We start from the raw sequence: 19741 nt of genomic DNA on the forward strand, positions 1-19741 counted from the left end.
CAACGTCTTCACACATAATGCATTATTCATCGTCAGTGCTGTGTGATCATTTGGCAGCAAGACAAAAAAGCTTTTGGAACAATTTTTCTATCGAGTTCCCATTTTCATTGATGCGAGTGCTACTTTTTAACTCATTTAAAAAAAACCTGATGACAAAAAGCTTTGCAATTTCTATGCTGAGCTCAGCGTGTTTAAGGCAACAGACTGGTTTCCACATCCACATGCAGAATGTTGACTATAATGTCAAACTGTAGATGCTGAGGGCAACACAATCAATAACAGGAGTGTAAACAAACAAACCAACCACATTTACTGCTTCATTTATACACAGAAGCATATGTACAACAAATTAGATAACTTTCCCCCTCAAATGTCTCTTTGCCTGCCAACGCCTCAGTTCAATGTGAAGATTAATAAGGACATCTTCAATTGGAAACCATAGTCCTAGTCACCAATACCCCCTATTTTAGGGGCTGTCAGTGTGATGTAACTGAAGTACTCATTACCTCAAAGATGCGCCATATTGGCTACAAACAAATGTACTGCTGTTATCTGGATTTCCACATACTATGTTTGCATTCCGTCTGCAGTCTGATGCAGCTGTGACACGTGTACAGAGCTGAGAGACACCACTCAAGTCAATGCTCGCTCTGCAGCAGTACTTTTCAGTTGCAGCACTATTTACTGCTTTGTAGGAAATAGACAGCTGGTCTATTTTTGACAGATGTCAGACATAAAATGCAACTGAACAGCCAATCAGATCATCCGCAATCACACAGTCATGCCCTGTTGTCATGAGCATAAACACCATAGCAAACTTACCCACTGTAGATTAGGGGGGATAGATGGGGCACACCACAGTGTAGGTTCATATTACTGGCCGTATATGCAGCTGCAACCTTAACATTATAGAGCACTTTGTTTTACTCCAAAAATCATCTGTGTCTATTCTGCATACATACTCCTTGTCAGTCACAAATTCTCCCTCTCTCTCTCTCTCTCTCTCTCTCTCTCTCTCTCTCTTCTTTCCCCAATGATATCCCCCCACACACAACAAACATGTATAGGAAGGACTAAAAACGCAACAAAGCCACAACGTGATGGATACATGAAGTAACCCATGTGGAAATCTGGCCTTTTGGCTTGTGTGCAATCACATGTGGGTTGTGTCACCTCCTTCAAACTATCATAATTTACATAAGACCTCAATTGTATTTTGTGGTGTTCATGGGTTAACCAGCTGGTGAAAACAACCTCTGAGTGAGATTATCACAACTCTACACTCAGGTGGTACATTTTATCTTTCATGCTCAGCTGTACTTGTGCTTTCAATGTCTCAACAATGCTCTATTGAAACCATACAACCAGACGTTTCATCCTCATTGGATTAGTCTTCAATTTATTTCATTTATAAATGAATTCGATTAGCCTTAATTTAATTTAACCTTTATTTAACAAGGTTAGTGCCATTGAGATCAAGACCTCTTTTGCAAGGGAGACCTGGACAGTTATAAAGTTTTGAATTTACCTAACCTGCATGTCTTTAAATGTGGGAGGAAACCCATGCAAACACGGGCAAACATGCAAACTCTACACAGAAAGGCCACAGGTGGGAATTGAACCCATGAGCTTCTTGCTGTAAGGCAACAGTGCTAACCACTAAGCCCCCATGCTGCCTTGGCTACTCACAAAAGAATGCTGAGATTGTATAGAAGATAATTGGTGCCATGTTGAGGAATTCATTTGTAGCCTTCCAAGGCCTGCTGCTAGCACATGAGGTGAATCCAGAGCAGTAATGATGTGGAGCCTGACAGCCCCCATGTGAACTGATGGCTTTTAGGAATTAATAGTTCCAAACTGCTGTTTAACATACAGTGCATCTGGAAAGTATTCACAGGGCTTCACTCCTTCCACAGGTTATTATGTTATAGCTTTATTCCAAAATGGATGAAATTCATTTTATTCCCCTCAAATTTCTACACACAATACCTCATAATGACAATGTGAAAAAGGTGATTTTTGTAAAGATTTTTGCAAATTTATTTAAAAAACAAACAAAAAACTAAGAAATCACATGCACATAAGTATTCACAGCCTTTGTCATGAAGCTCAAAACTGAGCTCAGGTGCATCCTGTTTCCACTGATCACTCTTAAGATGTTACTACAGCTTAATTGGAGTCCACCTGGAGTAAAGTCAGTTGATTGGACATGATTTGGAAAGACACACACCTGTCTACATATAAGGTCCCACAGTTGACAGTGCATGTCAGAGCACAAACCAAGCAGAGAGACCTTTGAGACAGGATTATCTTGTGGCACAAATCTGGGGAAGGGTACAGAAACATTTCTACTGCTTTGAAAGTCCCAATTAGCACAGTGGCCTCCATCATCTGAAAAATGGAAGAAGTTCAGATCCACCACGACTCTTCCTGGAGCTGACCGCCCTTCAAACAGAGTGATCAGGGGAGAAGGATCTTACTCAGGGAGGTTACCAAGAACCTGATGGTCACTCTGTCAGAGCTCCAGCATTCCTCTGTGCAGAGAGGAGAACCTTCCAGAAGGACAACCATCTCTGCAGCAATCCACCAATCAGGCCTGTATGGTAGAGTGGCCAGACAGAAGCCACTCCTTAGTAAAAGGCACATGGAAGCCCACCTGGAGTTCACCAAAAAGCACCTGAAGGACTCTGAGATCATGAGAAACAAAATTCTCTGGTCTGATGAGACAAAGATTGAACTCTTTGGTGTGAATGCAAGGTGTCATGTTTGGAGGAAACCAGGCATCATCCCTACAGTGAAGCATGGTGGTGGCAGCATCATGCTGTGGGGATGTTTTTCAGCAGCAGGAACTGGGACACTAGTCAGGATTGAGGGAAAGATGAATGCAGCAAAATACAGCAGGACAATGACCCTAAGCACACAGCCAAGATATCAAAGGAGTGGCTTCAGGACAACTCTGAATGTCCTTGAATGGCCCAGCCAGAGCCCAGACCTGAATCCGATGGAACATCTCTGGAGAGATTTGAAAATGGCTGTGCACTGACACTCCCCATCCAACCTGATGGAGCTTGAGAAGTGCTGAAAAGAGGAATGGGCAAAACTGCCCAAAGATAGGTGCACCAAGCTTGTGCCATCATATTCATGAAGACTTGAGGCTGTAATTGCTGCCACAATTGCATCAAAAAAGTATTGAGCAAAGGGTGTGAATCCTTTATGTACATGTGATTTATTAGTTAAAATTTTTTTTTCCTAAAATAAAAAAAAAAAAGTTTTCATGCTGTCATTATGGGGTGTTGTGAGTAGAATTTTGAGGGGAAAACATGAATTTACTCCATTGTGGAATAAGGCTGTAACATTACAACGTGGAAAAAGTGAAGTGCTGTGAATACTTTCTGGATGTACTGTAACAGACAGAAGATGGGCCACTTGATTTGGAAAGATGCCCAAGCACAAAGAGGAAATTTTTTCCTCACGAAAGGGTAATAACTTGAATTCATTTACTTTTGATCCAGAGATGCAGAATGCAAAAAGCCACGTAACCTTCCTGCTGCAGAATGAGGCAACTATTGCCATAAATGAAAGTATAATTCAATTAATGTTCATTTACATTTTGCATTGCAAATTCAGCTTGAGAATTAATGCAGCTGTGAAATGGATTTTTCCAAATTTACCTCATTAATCTCAGATGTTCTCCCATTATTTATGTGAAACAAATATAGATTTTAAAAAGTATTATGAGTGTGGTATTATCCAAGATATACAGCAAAGTGTGCAGAGTTGACATAATATTATTATTATTTTTTTTTTTAAGAGATGCACATCAAAGCACCATGCAGGCCTATAATCGCTGGATGCAAAACAGAACAGTGCCCCCGCATGGTCACTGTATTCCTGCAGATGCCTAATTGCTCGAGTCGCTGATGATATACCTAAATACACTCATTTAACAGCTTCCGTGTGAGCTGGCTTCTCCTAAATGGTGTTTTTAATGTTCAACAAATGCCTGAAAGTCAGTGCACTTTGAGAAGAAGTGACAGCAATCAAGAGAAATGTTTCACAGCAGCCTAAAGGAGCTGAATCAGATGATTCTGCAATTAAATCTATCTGCATTTTTTTTTTTACCTCATTTACCGATTTTCCCTCAACCCCCCACCAACAGCCCCGCAGCCTCCGTCAAGAATAATATAATACATAGTGGCTACTACAGTCTGATTATTTTCTCTTTTTAAATATGTAAGTGCTGCTGTAAACCTGCAGGGGTCAGACTGCCCCTGACTAATGTAATGTTTATGGGTTTGGACACAGCCAGTCCACTGTGTCTGTGCTCAAACCTTGCCTTTAGCAATGCTTGAATTAGTTAGCACACAGGAATATGGATTACCATCAAATTCCAAAGACAGCATAAAAATTGACGTGAAGTTAAATTTAATTTGATCTTCTGAGAAATTGAAACAGTCAGCTATTGTCTGACCACACCTACAGCAGATGTGCTATTAATTCGTATAAAGTGTCGAGAGCTAACTGGAGTCGTACCGATGCAGATCTGCCTCAGGTCCACAGTCTTACAGTTGTTGGCAGGCTGAGTCTGCTCCTTGTCAGATGTGCTGGATGATGCTGGGCCTGTTCCATACAGGACCAGTGTGAACTGGGTCAGAGTGCCTGAATGAAGAGATCAGAACAGAAATTTAAATCAACAAATTCAAACTCTGTCAACCTCCCAAAAGCTTCTGCACACCTAAGAGTTGATTTTTTTTTTTTTTTAAGTAGATTCTTTACTTGAGCCCTTCAAATGAGCTGTAATTTAAAGATGTCTCAATCTTGCTTTGTGCCTAAGACTCTTCAACAGTGCACATGTCTTTACAGCCTTTACAGTGTGACACAGAGAGGTTATGCTTGAGAAAATCGCTCCTTATTCAGGAAGGATGTGTCAAATATTAATTTAGTCCTTTTGGAGGACATTAACTTAGATGCTGAGTATGATGTTATAGCTGTGCTCTTTGCAGATGCAGATGGTTGCTGCTGGTTGATCCAAGGGCACACTGAGAGACGTCGTGCTCTCGGCTTTAGCAGAGCTGATTTAGAGTTTGCTGCAGAGACGTATAGACTCTGCTTCATAGCAGCTATGAAGAGAACAAAGGCACAGGCGCGCAAAAGACACAATCACAGTCTCTATTCTCTTGTGCTGCTGCGGCAACAATTAGCCAGCAGAAAACAGTGTAATAATCAAATAAATTAAAAGGGACAATCACTGTCACCGAAATACAAAACAAAAGTTTGGAATATGGAAACTCTCAATGATAGAAAACTGCTAATAAATAGACTAATTAAAAACTACAAAACTACTTTATAAGCTGCTGATGTTTTCTTTACAAGAGTAATATTTGCAAATTTACGGTGACCCAGCTCATAAAATCCATGTGTGCAGTTGCAGTTATTTCTTTTACACATGAAATAACAAACATGTTAATTTTTTAGACAAGCTCAAATCATATGCCATGGATCACTAATAAATCATCAAACTTGACAAAACGTATTTTTCGCTCATCTCATCTGTGTGTTTTATGGTTGTGAGTCAGCATCAACAATCATGACAGTACTGTATTACTGCCACCAGAGGGCGTGCATGCAGTGTTTATGTTCATGCTAAGCTGATCAACATTCATGCCAGTTTTTTTTCCCCTTTACTTGTGTACAGGAGTAAGAAAATTATTTCACAAAACAAAATCTTGGCAGATATCACATTTCTGGTAGAAAACACTGTATTTCATGTATACTTAATTACCTAGAAATTGACTGAGTACCTTTAATGTAAACATTCTGTGTCCATCTAATTCCACATATTAATATTCTGGCTGTTTGTGCCATGGTGTGAGTTGGTGATGACTGTTGTGCTTCAAATGTTTTAAAAGTTGGCTTGGGTCACTGATGAAAAGGGTTCCACAAAGAGAAGCACTTCTACAACCACGGTTCTTTTGGTAAAAGTGATCTGAACCCAAGCAAAACACATTTACTTTTCTGGATTTTTAATTGTGAAGATTTGCTTCTGTTCTGTGTTTCATTTTACAAATGAAAATAGTTTTAGCCCACTGGAAGGAGAAAAAAAAAAAAAAAAAAAAAAATCGATGATGTTACATAGACTTTCTTTTTACACTAAGTCACATCACGTACAAAACTGAATGTTGTCCAATTTGAACATAGCATAACAGTAAACAGGAACATCCAACAAACCACAGACAGCACTGATCACAGTAAGGTTTTTACCATAATCACTGGCACCGGCGACATTCTCGATAATCAAAGTCCACGCCCCAGTCGGGTTCTCATCCCAGGAGTGGGTGGTCATGAAGGCCCAGTCATTAAAACCCTCTGATGAGTAGTCATGAGGTCTAAAATGAAGCAACAACAAACAATGCAAACTGTTTGTTTTTACATATGTATGTATGTATGTGTGTGTGTGTGTGTGTGTGTGTGTACCTTGCATGGAGCAGAGTTGAGTGAGTACCAGTGGGGCTAATAAGATGGATTTGTAAGTTTCCTCTGCGGTTATAGGACAAGGTGAGGCGGGCCTGGACATGCTCTAATGAGGTGATGTGGCTGTCCGACCCCGTGCAGGAGTCCACAGTCTTATTGATCAATAAATGGCTGCCAATGTTCCTGTCACACAAAGGAGGGGGAAAGAGAGACCATATGATATAGTATTGTGTACATTTGTGGTGCAAAACCATAACAGGATTCTTAGCAGTTTGGCTTTAGCAAATGTACGTTCCAGATAAGTAAGTAAATTTACAATTTTGTAAGTAAATTTATCATTTTGTTGCAGCTCAGGGTGCGAGCCAACAAAGGGTGAAGGGGTTTGCGGCCTTGAACAGGATTAGTGTCTCGCAACCTGTGGCACCAGTGTCCTCTGTGGAAGTAAAGCACCCATCTCTTTCTACTCCTCCTAAATCCGCTTAGGAGATTACATGCATTCATAACGACTCTGAGCGGGAGCAAGGCGCAAGGCTTTAGTGAGGAGATATGGCGTGATCATTAAAATGTCATGCTGTTCCTCCAGGTTAAGACTCAGAACTCTTTCATGATGCACTAAAACAGTACATAAAATTTTCACTGACCTTTGTAGTACCTTCATTTGGGAGTAATGTCATGTAATACCGCCCCTTATTAGGTGATTACAAATCTGTGCTCATCATCACGAGTCTGGTGCTGACCTTTGTCATCAGGTAAAGAAAAGGTTGGTATGCCTCAAAATTTCAGCTTTGAAATGTGCATTTAGGCCGTTTCTATGCAGAGTCAGAAAATGAGGATAGAACAGAAATGTATACAAATGGCTGGAAATGATTTATGTTTGCCATCGCACAGACATCTGTGAATTAAGGAGGAGCAGATGTAATATATGTGGCAGCATCTGAGACAAGCATCTGTTTTTCCCCACACACACAAAAAGACAAATACTGACAGTTAAAACCTAAAATAAACAGTAGTCCCATAATCACTGAACAATACGACACTGTACTAGTTGTTTGCATATGTTATACATCAGTGGTAGTAAATCTTTTGGGACAAACACCTGAATTAACATGTCCGTTTATACATGCAGTTAATATGACAAGACCAACAAAAGTCCAATTAGTTACCCTTGAAGATGTCATACCACAGCTATTTTTCTTAATGCACATCTTCATATGGCGTGCTACCACTGTGTAAACTTTCACTGAAATCGACCAGTCGGTTTAAGAGGAGTTGTATTTCCAAGACTCGTGGACAGGCAGGATTCCTATATACTCTCAAACTTCTGTTTTCGTGGCATACAAAACTGAGACTAAAACGACAGTAATTGTTTCAAAACTGAATGGTGGAGGAAAAAAAGTTAATTTACTGAGCCAACTCTGATCAGGTGAGGTTCAACAAATTAAAAGCCCAAACTGAACTCTCAGAATTCTGACAGTAATATGAACCACAACCATTTGATTGGAGAAACCTGAGAAAGGTTTTCTTGCTTTGCGTGTGTGTGCATTTTTTTCCCTTCCCCTACACTGTCAAAGATAAACTTCTCCTAAGGGAGACAGTAAAGGCTAATCTAATCTAATTCAAAATAGCTTTAAGCACTCAAATCAGAAGAATTTAAGATTCTCTGAGCTTTCAACTTTCCAACTCGTATTGTACTGCTGTCAACGTTTTTATTGAACTGAGTTATGCAATTAACAGTTTTGTTATTTTGTTTTTTAGGTTATGTTTTTGTCCCTGTCTGTTTGTTTGTGAACAGCCTGGAGTCCACAATTTTTCATATATCGTTATGAATTTTTTTAAACTGAAGATTCATATCCTGATAGGCAAGAACTGATCCAATTTTCAAGGTCATAGGTCAAAGTCAGGAAAAATCTTGGAAAATTGGAAAAATCCCTATCTTTAATATTGAACAAATTTTTTAAAATTCATAACTCTGTCAAAACAGATAGGTATTACAGATTACAGATTTTGCGACCATTTAAATTTTACATTGAAAACCCCATTTGATGCATATTTAACATTATATCTTAATCAAACATGCCCCAATCACTCTCATATTTGATAGTGAAGTGCAGACTGGCACTCACTATCGCCTGACAAAGTCTGATCCACATCTGCTCCGTATTGCGGATTTACCGGCTATTTGATTTTAAAATTGAAAAGTTCTTTTGATCTATAGTTTGTATTATACTTTAGCTTATGAAAAGCCACTTCTAACAGGACTTTAACCTTGAAATTTTTTTCCAAGGTTAAAGTCTGTGGAATTGGAAACTAGTGTTGGTGAAAGTTTGCGCTCTAGTTCTTTATTGTGAATAACCGGTACACAGAGGTTTATTCTTCTTCAGTGTTCCAAAGTTGATAGCAGAAAGGTTAACTTGGCTTTCTGTTACCTCACATGCAGGGATGTTAATTCATGTGATCGGCGTCAACTGCCAACGTGTGAAATTAAAACATGCACCAACATACTGAAGTCCTAATAACGAATAGTCAAAGCTTCGGTAAAGCAATTTCCAAGCCTTTAGGCAGTTACCTGACATACACTGTACACCCATAATGAGTACAGTAATATCTCCTGCATTTTTAAACAGCAGCAATGCCTGGATACATGGTGAGACACCTGCGCACAGGGAAAGGTTTTCTTTGCAGATACTATATACATCAACAAAATGTGGCTCCAATATGAAGAACAGAAAATCCCCACTGATAGATTTCAAGTAAATCACTGGAATAATGTTCATCACAGACCCGTCTTTATACAGCAGAACTCATAAGACCACAACCCATTTCCAAAAATCAGCAGTCTGCTGATGCTGTGATCTAGTCATTTCATTTGGCTTCTCTCATGTTGTTGGATCTACTATCTTGATTTGGCTTAAATGAAATAAAAATTAAAGAAATTAGCAGAGCACAAGAGAGGCATAGAGGGAGACAGTGTGTCATGCTTATTAGAACAAAGTCTGATTAGTTTTTACTAAAATAAAATGGTAGAGGAACTCCAACACAGGTCCCAGCATTAAGCAAAAATATTAATTTCTGGATCCACTGTGGATCATCCCAAATACTCACTGGGTTCTTCCTCTTATAACAACTAATAAGCACAAAATACATTAAAAAAAAGGTTTGTCACTTTCCATCTGAGGCAAAAAGATAGCCTCCTTAGCACAGATAATAAACATCAAAATGTGTCTTTTGATTAGGGGTTGGTATTGATAACATTTTATCGATATTGATGCCATTATCGATTCTGCTTATCGATCTGATTCCTTATTGATCCCCTTATCAATACCTCTTGTGAATTTTCTGTGTACTAAAAGTAGGCCTTACAGGTTTTCTATGTGAACAGCATTTTATTGGGTCTTAAAGTAAATAAATATGAAATTGGTCATTGGATCCTTGATTTCTGGACATAAATAGAAATAAACAAAATATGTAGTTTTTGTCAAAAGCAATTCCTTTCAGACATTAATGAGACAAATGTAACTCCAAAGCCTCTGAGCTGAGCTCAGGCGGCTGCTCTGCACGTCAGGATGTAATTCATAAAGAACACAGGACGTCTCATTTTGGGAGAAAAAAACCCCGTTTTGGTTTGTTGTCTGTATTACACCGGTTGGAGAGAGATGTCATTTGATTGGAAACGATGATTTGCTTTGAAGTTAATTCTGACCGGACTCGGCAGAGAGCGGCACAGCGTTTGGAGTGGTGCACACGGAATGGAGGACGACTTTCCTTTCTTTCCCGTAACAAGACAAGACAGTTAGTGACTTTAATCTGCACAAAAGTGACTCACAATTGACATTTTTAAATGGCTTTGAGAGGGGCTAAGAAGCAGACGTTCCGCTTCTGAAATTCAGCGAAGCAGAGAACCAGCAAAGCAGCGGACTGGGGCACTGCTTCGTTGTTTCAAGCTTCAAGCAGAGCTGCTGCAGAAGCAGTTGATTGCAGACCCCGCAGCAGGTGTACAATCAACGTAGAGAAATGATAATTTTCCCGACAAACACCCTCAAAAACAACGGGCGCTCTGAAGGACCAATAAGGGACTCGTTAAGCAAAAAGGCTATTGATGTCGGTGGATCGAATCATTTCTTAACGATCCTTGAAAAGAACCAGTTTGATACCCAAGCCTACTTTTGATGTCACATTTTCATGATTTTTTGTGTGCTACTAGCAATGTTGCGCAAATAAATACATAAATACAAACTGATGTAACATCACTACTTTTCCTCATGTTAACTGTAAAAGAAGGAGCTGCTCAATGAGAACACCCACCTGTCCACTACCTCGCTTAGAAAAACAACTTCACTAGCTGCCAAAACTGCTCCTCCCTGAAGCTGGAACTGTCTGTTCTGAACAACTCAAAGCAGCAGGAAAACATTCATAACCAAAGACAAAAGTTACAATGAATGTATATTGAAGAGATGATGGGACAGCAGATACATAGAGGACAGTGGCATAAAATGCTACATGGAACATAGAGTTCTAACAAAGAACTTACAAATGAAACAATGACTGTTCTTCTTTAAAAACCCTTCATCAACCAGAACACCTGCACCAGCACAGAAATATAAACGATAAAGCCAAGCACAGGATGAAGACAGAACGTTTCGTAAGAGTAGAGCATAATAGCTCAATCACAGACTGGCGTCTGTTCAGCTATGTTCTGTTCAATCCAGTTTAACTGCATTTTCTCATACAGTTCCAACTCATTGTGTAGCTCAATACAAGACTCATTATGCCAAAAATAAAATATCAATGAGTAGGCATGAATGGATGAAGCCTTTCATTATAAATGATCAAGAAGCATCATCATAGTATGCAGACATACATTCTATTCTGGAGACTTAAAATGCAACAATTTACTAATTTGAATAAAGCATATAAAATCTACTAACCTTGGCTCATTGAGCATGGTGATCACACATTTTTGCTGTTGGCCCACGCTGGTCCATTTCTTTGCCAGCTCAACAATTGCCTTGGCATCCAGTAGGCCATATCCATAAGAATGGCTCACTGCAGAAACCAAGAGAGGGAGGATAAGGCAGTTAAGCCCCCTGGAACATCTCTGTTTACATGTAATGCCACATCTGCAATCAACAAACTCAGGAAATATTTGTGTACTTCATGCTCAAAACAATTAGTGTTATGGGGAAGTGATGGTCTGGAGGTTAAAAAGGTGGGCTTGTAAGCAGAGGATCCTTAAGTTCAGTTCCCCGTCAGATGCACAGTTAAGTCGGGGTGTGTGTCTGTGTGTGTGTGTGAGAGAGAGTGAGTGAATGTGAGGCATCATTGTAAAGCATCTGCTTCAGATGGAAAGCGCGAAATAAATTAAGTCCATTTACCATTTATTTATACAAATCTGTCCTACCTCTACGGCCAACCCCATTGGTTCTCCAGTCATTGGCGAGCAGGTGAGCAGGACGGGATGTTCGCACAACTAAGTGCTGCATATCCCTCCAGGTCAGATTTTTACTGGAAAATACAAACATATATATACATGAAAAGGAACAGACCTTGTAAAACTCAGCGGTACGCTGCAGGTTGAACAGTCTGATTAAACACAACACTGCCAATTTTTCCTGAAACTGTAGCCTGCAAGTAAACAGATAAAATGATGAAATAACAGATACAATTTTGTAAATGTCTTGACTGCAGGCATGTGGATTTTAATGAACCAGGTACAAAAAAGGCAGGCATTTGTTGTCCTGCTGTGACTTAATGTACAGAGGCTATTGACATTAATTTATTTCAATAATAAAGAATGTTTTGTATGTTGGGGAAAAAAGATCAGTTCATTTAATAACTGTGCTAAATACTTTCTCATCAAATTCCTTCCTAATTGCACTTAATTTCATTACCTCAGTGGTTTTTCACAAAACTAATTACGCTTCTTTTTTGTTTGTTTTTAGTGCCATTGTGATGTTCATGTTGGTTGATGCATTAGTGCTGCATGACCGCTTAGGAATGATTAGTGGTTACGTCAAACTGTGCTGCCATGTAAATGCATAAACAGAAAGGTTAAAAAGTAATTTATAAAAATGTTTAATCAGCCAAAATAGATGCATGAACATGGATCATGGGCAGTTAATGCCGATTTCAAAACAAGAATGGTACACTCCCAACTAAAGCTTGAGATAGTCAGGCATGAAAAAGTGTTAAAAATCCTGTTCACACATTCTGCACATTTTTTAATAACACTATTTTCTTTAATAAAAAAAAAAGGATTTACACAGGAAAAGAACAATCAATGAAATATGCACAAGGGAAATACTGCAAGGCTAGGTGAGCTTCAGAGAAAAATGATGACAAGCACTTACTTGGCTTCAAGGGCGAGTGCAATGATCCCAGCAGCCAGAGGGGCCGAGGCAGAAGTGCCCGTGTGCGAGTCTGTGCATTTAGACCTCAGGTCTGTAGTCACCTGAAAGGAAAAAGGTGAGATTAAAAAGTTACAGACAACTGAAAAGCTCTGATAGTTATAGAAAATTTGAAGAGTTTCCTTTCACAGTTCAAAGAAGAACCATCTTAGGCTGGAATTAGCTGAGGAAAAGCTGCAAAATACAGTGAAACCCAATAACCCGTCTTTCCTCACAGCTGACAGCATTTTGTTTGCTGGTGTGTTAAGAGGAAAAGCTGCTTTCCACATTTTTTTTTTATTTTTTTTTACTTTTTATTTGTGCTTTTTCAGATTATTACAAAGATATAACATTGGAATAGTTGAAAAAGTTTATCTTCTTCTGGAGCATACACATTAATCAGGGTCACCGTAGTGTTGTCAAACCTCCCTTTAACAATTACAAATCTGCCCTCTTTATCTCGGCATTCCTCCAGCATTTCAAAGTGCACTTTGTTTGATATTAGGATTATCACTCTTCTTCTGCTATTTTTATGCTAACTGTAAAAAGAATTAGTGTAACCAAATTTTTTGAATTTTTCATGCTCCTCTTTTGCCATATGGGTTTCTTGAATAAATATAACTTGAGCATTTTCTCTTTTTAATTTTGTCAATAATCTGCTCCTTTTAATTGGGTTACCCAGGCCTAACATTCACTGACATAATTTTTAATTTTGCTATGTCACTCATGTTAATAAAAAATAAATAACAAAATAGATAGACCCCACAGAAGAACAAGAACAGAGAATTATATTGAACAGACTAACATACTTGGAATACCTGGGACTCTCATCCGGTGGGAGAATTGTCTTTCCCATCATGACCCTGCTGGCAGGTCTAGGGCATTTATCTCCCAGTGGGAGGGGCCCTATATATGGTTTGGAAATTAACATAATTACTTCTTCCATAAAAGTCCAACGTTTTGACTCGTACAGTCTTTGAGTGCCGTTCCTCCTATATATGGATTAAAGAAGCCATGTAATGTTTCTGTTGTAAAAAGTGTGGACAAAGAGGGGGGGTACAAAATTGTGACTCATCTTCATTTCTCAGAAACTCCTTCAGTTTTTCTTTAGCCCTTTAAGCAGCAGCTGGCACGTGTTCCTCACGAGGTCACGCGCTCCTCTGCCACTCCAAGCACCTGAGGAGTCGTGACGTTGTATCCTCTCCTGAATTAGCTGGCACCTCCACCTTGTATCCCCGATTCTGCAGCTCAAGTCCCGCATCACGCGCGTTACCGTAATACCTCACGCCATCCTGCCAGTGGATCTGCATGCTCATGTATGGTGTTTGGAAGCGCACACCTTTTTCCTTCAGCGCTTTTTTAATCCCTTGATATTCTTTGCGTTTTTGGGAGATCTCTGTTGCATAGTCGTGATCAAAATAAATGGTCCTCCCATTTCGCTGGATCCACCCCTTTTTCCACGCTTCTCTGAGAATCAATTCTTTTGTACTGAATTCTTGGAAATTGACCACGATCAGTCTCGGGGGTGCACCAGGGCGAGGTCCTTGTTGTGGGACCCGGTGCGCACATTGGATCTTTAAGTCCAGTCTATCCGGTAGTGGCAACTCACGCTTTAGAAATTCCGTCACAAACTGCATCATCAATTTGTTTTCTTCTGCCTCCTCGATCCCAAAGAGGCGTATGTTATTTCTTCTGGATTTCGATTCTATGTCAGTAATTTTGTTTTGAATGTTTCTTTGTCATTTGATGCACTCAGCCAGCACATCGGTCAACTCCAGTATCATGTCCTCTGCATGCCCCACATGCTCCTCTGCATTATCCACTCTTTCCGTTAACTCTTTCATATCTTGTCTCATGCCATCGAGTTTTCTGCCCAGATCATGTTGCAGTATGACTATGTCTTTCCTCAAGTTTTCGTTATCTTTTTTTATTTCGGATTTCAGTGACTCTATTGCTTGAAGTAGATCGCTCGTCGTGATGCTAGGTGCAGCTATCTCGGCTACACTGCTAACTTTTGCCGATGCAGTACCTTTCTCCTGTCCTGCTATGAGCACAGGGAAAATCATATGGAAACATGTGGTGGGACAAATAATTCAAATGGTCATCATGCAGTCAAGGATTATATGAAGTACGTCTCCATAAATTTTCTGAAGACAGCCAATGAAAAAGTGTGAATGATGGCTAAATACGACTGAAGTGTAATCACAGATGCTGCTGCATAGATTAGAAGACACTATTGGCACAACTAAAAGTAGAAATGAACAATCAGCTTGTCAACCATTTGATGAGCTCCACTCTTTGTCTTTTTATGTTCCTCTCTGTGAGGAGTTTGTATGTTTCATTGCATGTCTGTATGACTTTCCTCTGGATGCTCCAGTTTCCTCCCACCATAAAAACATGCACATTACATTCTTTCTCACTGTAGACTTGGAGATACTTCAGAAGCATATCAGATGTAAAACGTACTAAATCACAGTGGATCGGAGTTCCATATTGGAGATGGGTGATCTGCTGTGGTTGAATGAACTGAAGCAGTTAGGCGAGAAAAAAAAATCTAACTGTTGCTTAAGGTGTGTACTCTCATCTTCTGGTGACATGGAAAACTGTTGATCACTTTTCTAACTCTCTCTCTCTCACACACACACACACACACACACACACACACACACACACACACACACACACACACACACACACACACACACACACACACACACACACACACACACACACACACACACACACACACACACACACACAGTGGCTTGTGAAAGTATTCAGCCCCTTGGTATTTCACAAATTTTCATTTACTTATGGCATTTCAAATACAAAACATAAATTGGCCTCATCAATATAAAAATTTCTAAAATTATCTTCCTTAGACTCAAACTGAAACTAAATCTCTACAACTTCATATAAATTAATTAAAAATATAAAAGCCAAGATGATGGGTTGCATAAGTAATCATCCCCTTTGGTATAACACCTGTAAATAATCAGTTTAATTGCCAGTTGACTTCAGACAAGTCAGGGGACGATACATGAACATTTCTAAGTCACTGAATATGTATTGTACTTTATTTACATCAGTTATGTAGAAATATAAACAGTATGGATTTTCTTTCACCAAAACCTCAAAACTGGGCTTGCATCTCAGATGTACCTTCTGGCAAATTGTAGCGAAACTTTCAGGTCTTCTCTTTAATAAAACCCTCCTCTGTACCACTTCATCATGAAGCTGTACAACAGGTGATACAAAATGTAAAGCTTGCGCTATGCACAGTTTCTCCAATCACAGCCAGAGAAGTCTATAACTTCTTCTGGGTGTCTTTTGCGCTATGCACAGTTTCTCCAATCACAGCCAGAGAAGTCTATAACTTCTTCTGGGTGTCTTGGTGGCTTTCCTCACTCTTCTCCTTCTTGCAGAGTCACTCAGTTTTTGAGAACTGTCTACTCCACACAGATTTACCATAGAGTGCCATACTGTTTGTATTTATTCATAACTGGTGTAAAGTCCAAGACATATTCAGTGACTTAGAAATGTTCACGTATCCATCCCCTGACTTGTCTGAACTCAGCTGGCAATTAAAATGATTATTTACAGCTGTTATACCAAAGGGGATGATTACTTGTGTAACCCATCATCTTGGCTTTTATATTTTTAATGAATTTATATCAAGTTATATCAAGAGATTTAGTTTCAGTTTGAGTCTATGGAAGGTAATTTCACAAATTTTTTTCACAAATTTTTATAATGATGAGCCTGATTCACCTTTTGTATTTGAAATGCCATAAACAAATTAAAATTTGTGAAATACCAAGGGGCTGAATATTTTTGCAAGCCACTGTGTGTCCCCTGGAGCAAGCCCGTAGGGACCAGTGGTAAGGAAAACCTCCCTCGGTGCTTGCATTTTATCATGGAAAGCTTGAATGGAAATGGTTTTGGTGACGGTATGCTGTGTGTGGAATTACTGTATTGCTGCTGGGGTGCAGATGTGAATAAAAGTGACAGAGAGGATAGATAGTATTTAGAAGAGCCAGGAGGCCGGCAGGACTCGGCAAAAAATCAATGAACTCAGTTTATAAGGATTGCTTGTCCAAAATGTTCTTTGAAATTATAGAGCACAAGAGCTACGCTATGAAGTGGACTATTGTGAACTGCTTTATTGATCATGGTGGCAGCCTGAGACCACCAGTGTGACTGACGCGCAGTTATCTCCTCACTTTGTGCCCCAAAGGATCAGGCAGTACAATAAGAGATTTAACCAAAGTGAGAGATGCTTCTTACATTTTAAATCCTTCATCTTGCTTTATTTTAACCTTGGTGTTATTTTGTTTTATTTAAAAAGTAAGAATTGGATGATAAAACCAACGCAGCAACAGTTTCTGCAGTTTAATGGACCAATAAAACTGAATATGAACTGGCGCCCATAAATTCATGTCATTTCTGTTTGGCCTTAATTATTAGTTGTTTTTAATGCATTTTCTGTGGACAGGGTAATTGATTAATCACCTAAAATTTTGAATACAGCTAATCAAGATTTTGCAGTCTTTGATTTTCCAGAAATTGGTGTTGCAGTCTGTGATCATGATTGCTCTTCATTCATATTCTTGCAGGAATTCACAGCTAGGAGCTGTTCAGTCAAATCAAAGCCTGCAGTTGATCAGTAAATCTGTACTAGAACAGCTGAATCTTACTTAAAACTACAGTTTAGTTGTGGGGGCAGTGTGAGCAAAGATTTATTTTTTTTTCTTCATTGCTGTTGTAGCTGATGCATAGAATTTTTGATAATAATCCCCCACTTCTCTCCCCATTAGGCAGCTTCAAAAATGCAAATACAGACATGTGAGTTATCAGGACAGAATAGCATTCTGCAGTTACTACTGTAGGCAGTCATCTCATTAGTATTCATCTATTCATGATCTCTCTCATTGTATTGCTGCATAGGACAAGCATGTGCTCATGGCCACCATAGAGTGTGTGTGTGTGTATGTATATATATATATATATATATATATACACACACATACATACACACACACACACACATACACAGTTGTGCACATAGGTTTACGTACCCTGGCAGAATCAAAAGTTTACCTTACTCAGTTCTTAATACTGTGTATTGCCCCCTTTAACATCAATGACAGCTTGGAGTCTTTTGTGGTAGTTGTGGATGACACTCTTCATGTTTCTGTCATTCACCTGTCAAAACACAGCTGATCTACGCCAACTGATTTGCACGTTGCTATGGTGAGTGATTATAACAGTGATAATAGATGAGCAATGAGCAATCGACTGATCAAGGGAGGGAAAGATATTTAATCTTGGGATTTCAAAATGAGACTCACCCAATAAGTAACTGAAAAGACACACACACACACGCACGCACGCACGCACACTTGAGTTGAGTCTCTGTCTATTTATCTGATGGAAATTCTGAACATAATTGAACTGAGTTAATCCAATTAGTGTTTTTTCCTGCATCTTTTTCTGTGGGTCTCACTGTGATAATTTTCCCTATTGTCAGATATTTTGAGAAAATGTGCAAAACAAACAATGCAGTTAATTTAATATTATTGTAAAAATGCAGTTACAATTTATTAATAGTCCATGCAAAGTGCTGACCTACATAGGAGCTTTATAAACATTTAAAGGAGAAATCTGGAAGCTTTGGGATCTTTTAAATTCACTTGGTGAACTTCCCACATCCTCTTACTCGAAATGGTGGGAACAAAGTCTTGTAAAAGGGTAATAACGGTAAAAAAAAAGACCCTACAGCCAGTGAGAAACTCTCCACTGCATAACCCAGGAGGTCCTAAAGTCTCTGTGTTTCATTCCCCAGCACATGAGTGACAGGACAATTTAATGAGTACAGCACTGAAGCATTAAGGGACTAGGAGCATGTCAGGGAGATGTCTGTCCAGTTGGTGTGCCAGTCAGACTGCATGGTAGATAATGTGTGCTTGTGTGAGAGGTTTTACAACCCCAATTCCAATGAATTTGGGATTTTGTGTGAAATGTAAATAAAAACAGAATACAATGATTTGCAAATCCTCTTCAACCTATATTCAATTGAATACACCACAAAGACAAGACATTTAATGTTCAAACTGATAAACTTTATTGTTTTTGTGCAAGTATTTGCTCATTTTGAAATGGATGCCTGCAACACATTTCAAAAAAGCTGGGACAGTAATATGTTTACCACTGTGTTACATCACCTTTCCTTCTAACAACACTCAATAAGTGTTTGGGAACTGAGGACACTAATTGTGAGTGTCATGACTGGGTATAAAAGGAGCATCCGCAAAAGTCTCAGCCATACACAAGCAAAGATGGGGTGAGGATCACCACTTTACTTTACTTTGAACAACTGCGTGAAAAAATAGTCCAACAGTTTAAGAACAATGTTTCTCAACGTTCAATTGCAAGGAATTTAGTAATTCGCTCATCTACAGTCCATAATATAATCATAAGATTCAGAGAATCTCCAGAACTTTCTACACGTAAGTGGCAAGGCCGAAAACCAACAATGAATGCCCGTACCTTCGATCCCTCAGGCGGCACTGCATTAAAAACTGACATCATTGTGTAAAGGATCTTACCGCGTGGGCTCAAGAACACTTCAGAAAACCAATGTCAGTTAAACACAGTTTGTCGCTACATCTACAAGTGCAAGTTAAAACGCTACCATGTAAAGCGAAAGCCATACATCAACAGCATCCAGAAATGCCGCCACCTTCTCTGGGCCTGAGCTCATCTGAAATGGACAGACGCAAAGTGGAAAAGTGTGCTGTCGTCTGATGAGTCCACATTTCAGATTGTTTTTGGAAATCATGGACGTCGTGTCCTCCAGACAAAAGGGGAAAAAGACCATCCAGATT

At 39.3% G+C, this 19741-nt stretch overlaps 1 protein-coding gene across 2 annotated transcripts in view; it reads right to left on the reverse strand.

Moving 5' to 3' along the window:
• The window catches only part of LOC117527193 (furin-1-like), a 272765-nt gene that overhangs the window by 3837 nt on the left and 249187 nt on the right, over positions 1 to 19741 (reverse strand). For both annotated transcript variants that reach the window (XM_034189406.1, XM_034189413.1), the window contains exons 10-15: positions 12819 to 12919; positions 11870 to 11973; positions 11397 to 11514; positions 6475 to 6654; positions 6262 to 6386; positions 4534 to 4659 (exon numbers count right to left, since the gene is read on the reverse strand). In XM_034189406.1, coding sequence (XP_034045297.1) covers positions 4534 to 4659; positions 6262 to 6386; positions 6475 to 6654; positions 11397 to 11514; positions 11870 to 11973; positions 12819 to 12919 — 754 coding nt within the window. The remainder of the gene's footprint in view (positions 1 to 4533; positions 4660 to 6261; positions 6387 to 6474; positions 6655 to 11396; positions 11515 to 11869; positions 11974 to 12818; positions 12920 to 19741) is intronic.

The sequence above is a fragment of the Thalassophryne amazonica genome, chromosome 2 (assembly GCF_902500255.1).
Source record: "Thalassophryne amazonica chromosome 2, fThaAma1.1, whole genome shotgun sequence".
In the NCBI taxonomy this organism is placed as follows: domain Eukaryota; kingdom Metazoa; phylum Chordata; class Actinopteri; order Batrachoidiformes; family Batrachoididae; genus Thalassophryne; species Thalassophryne amazonica.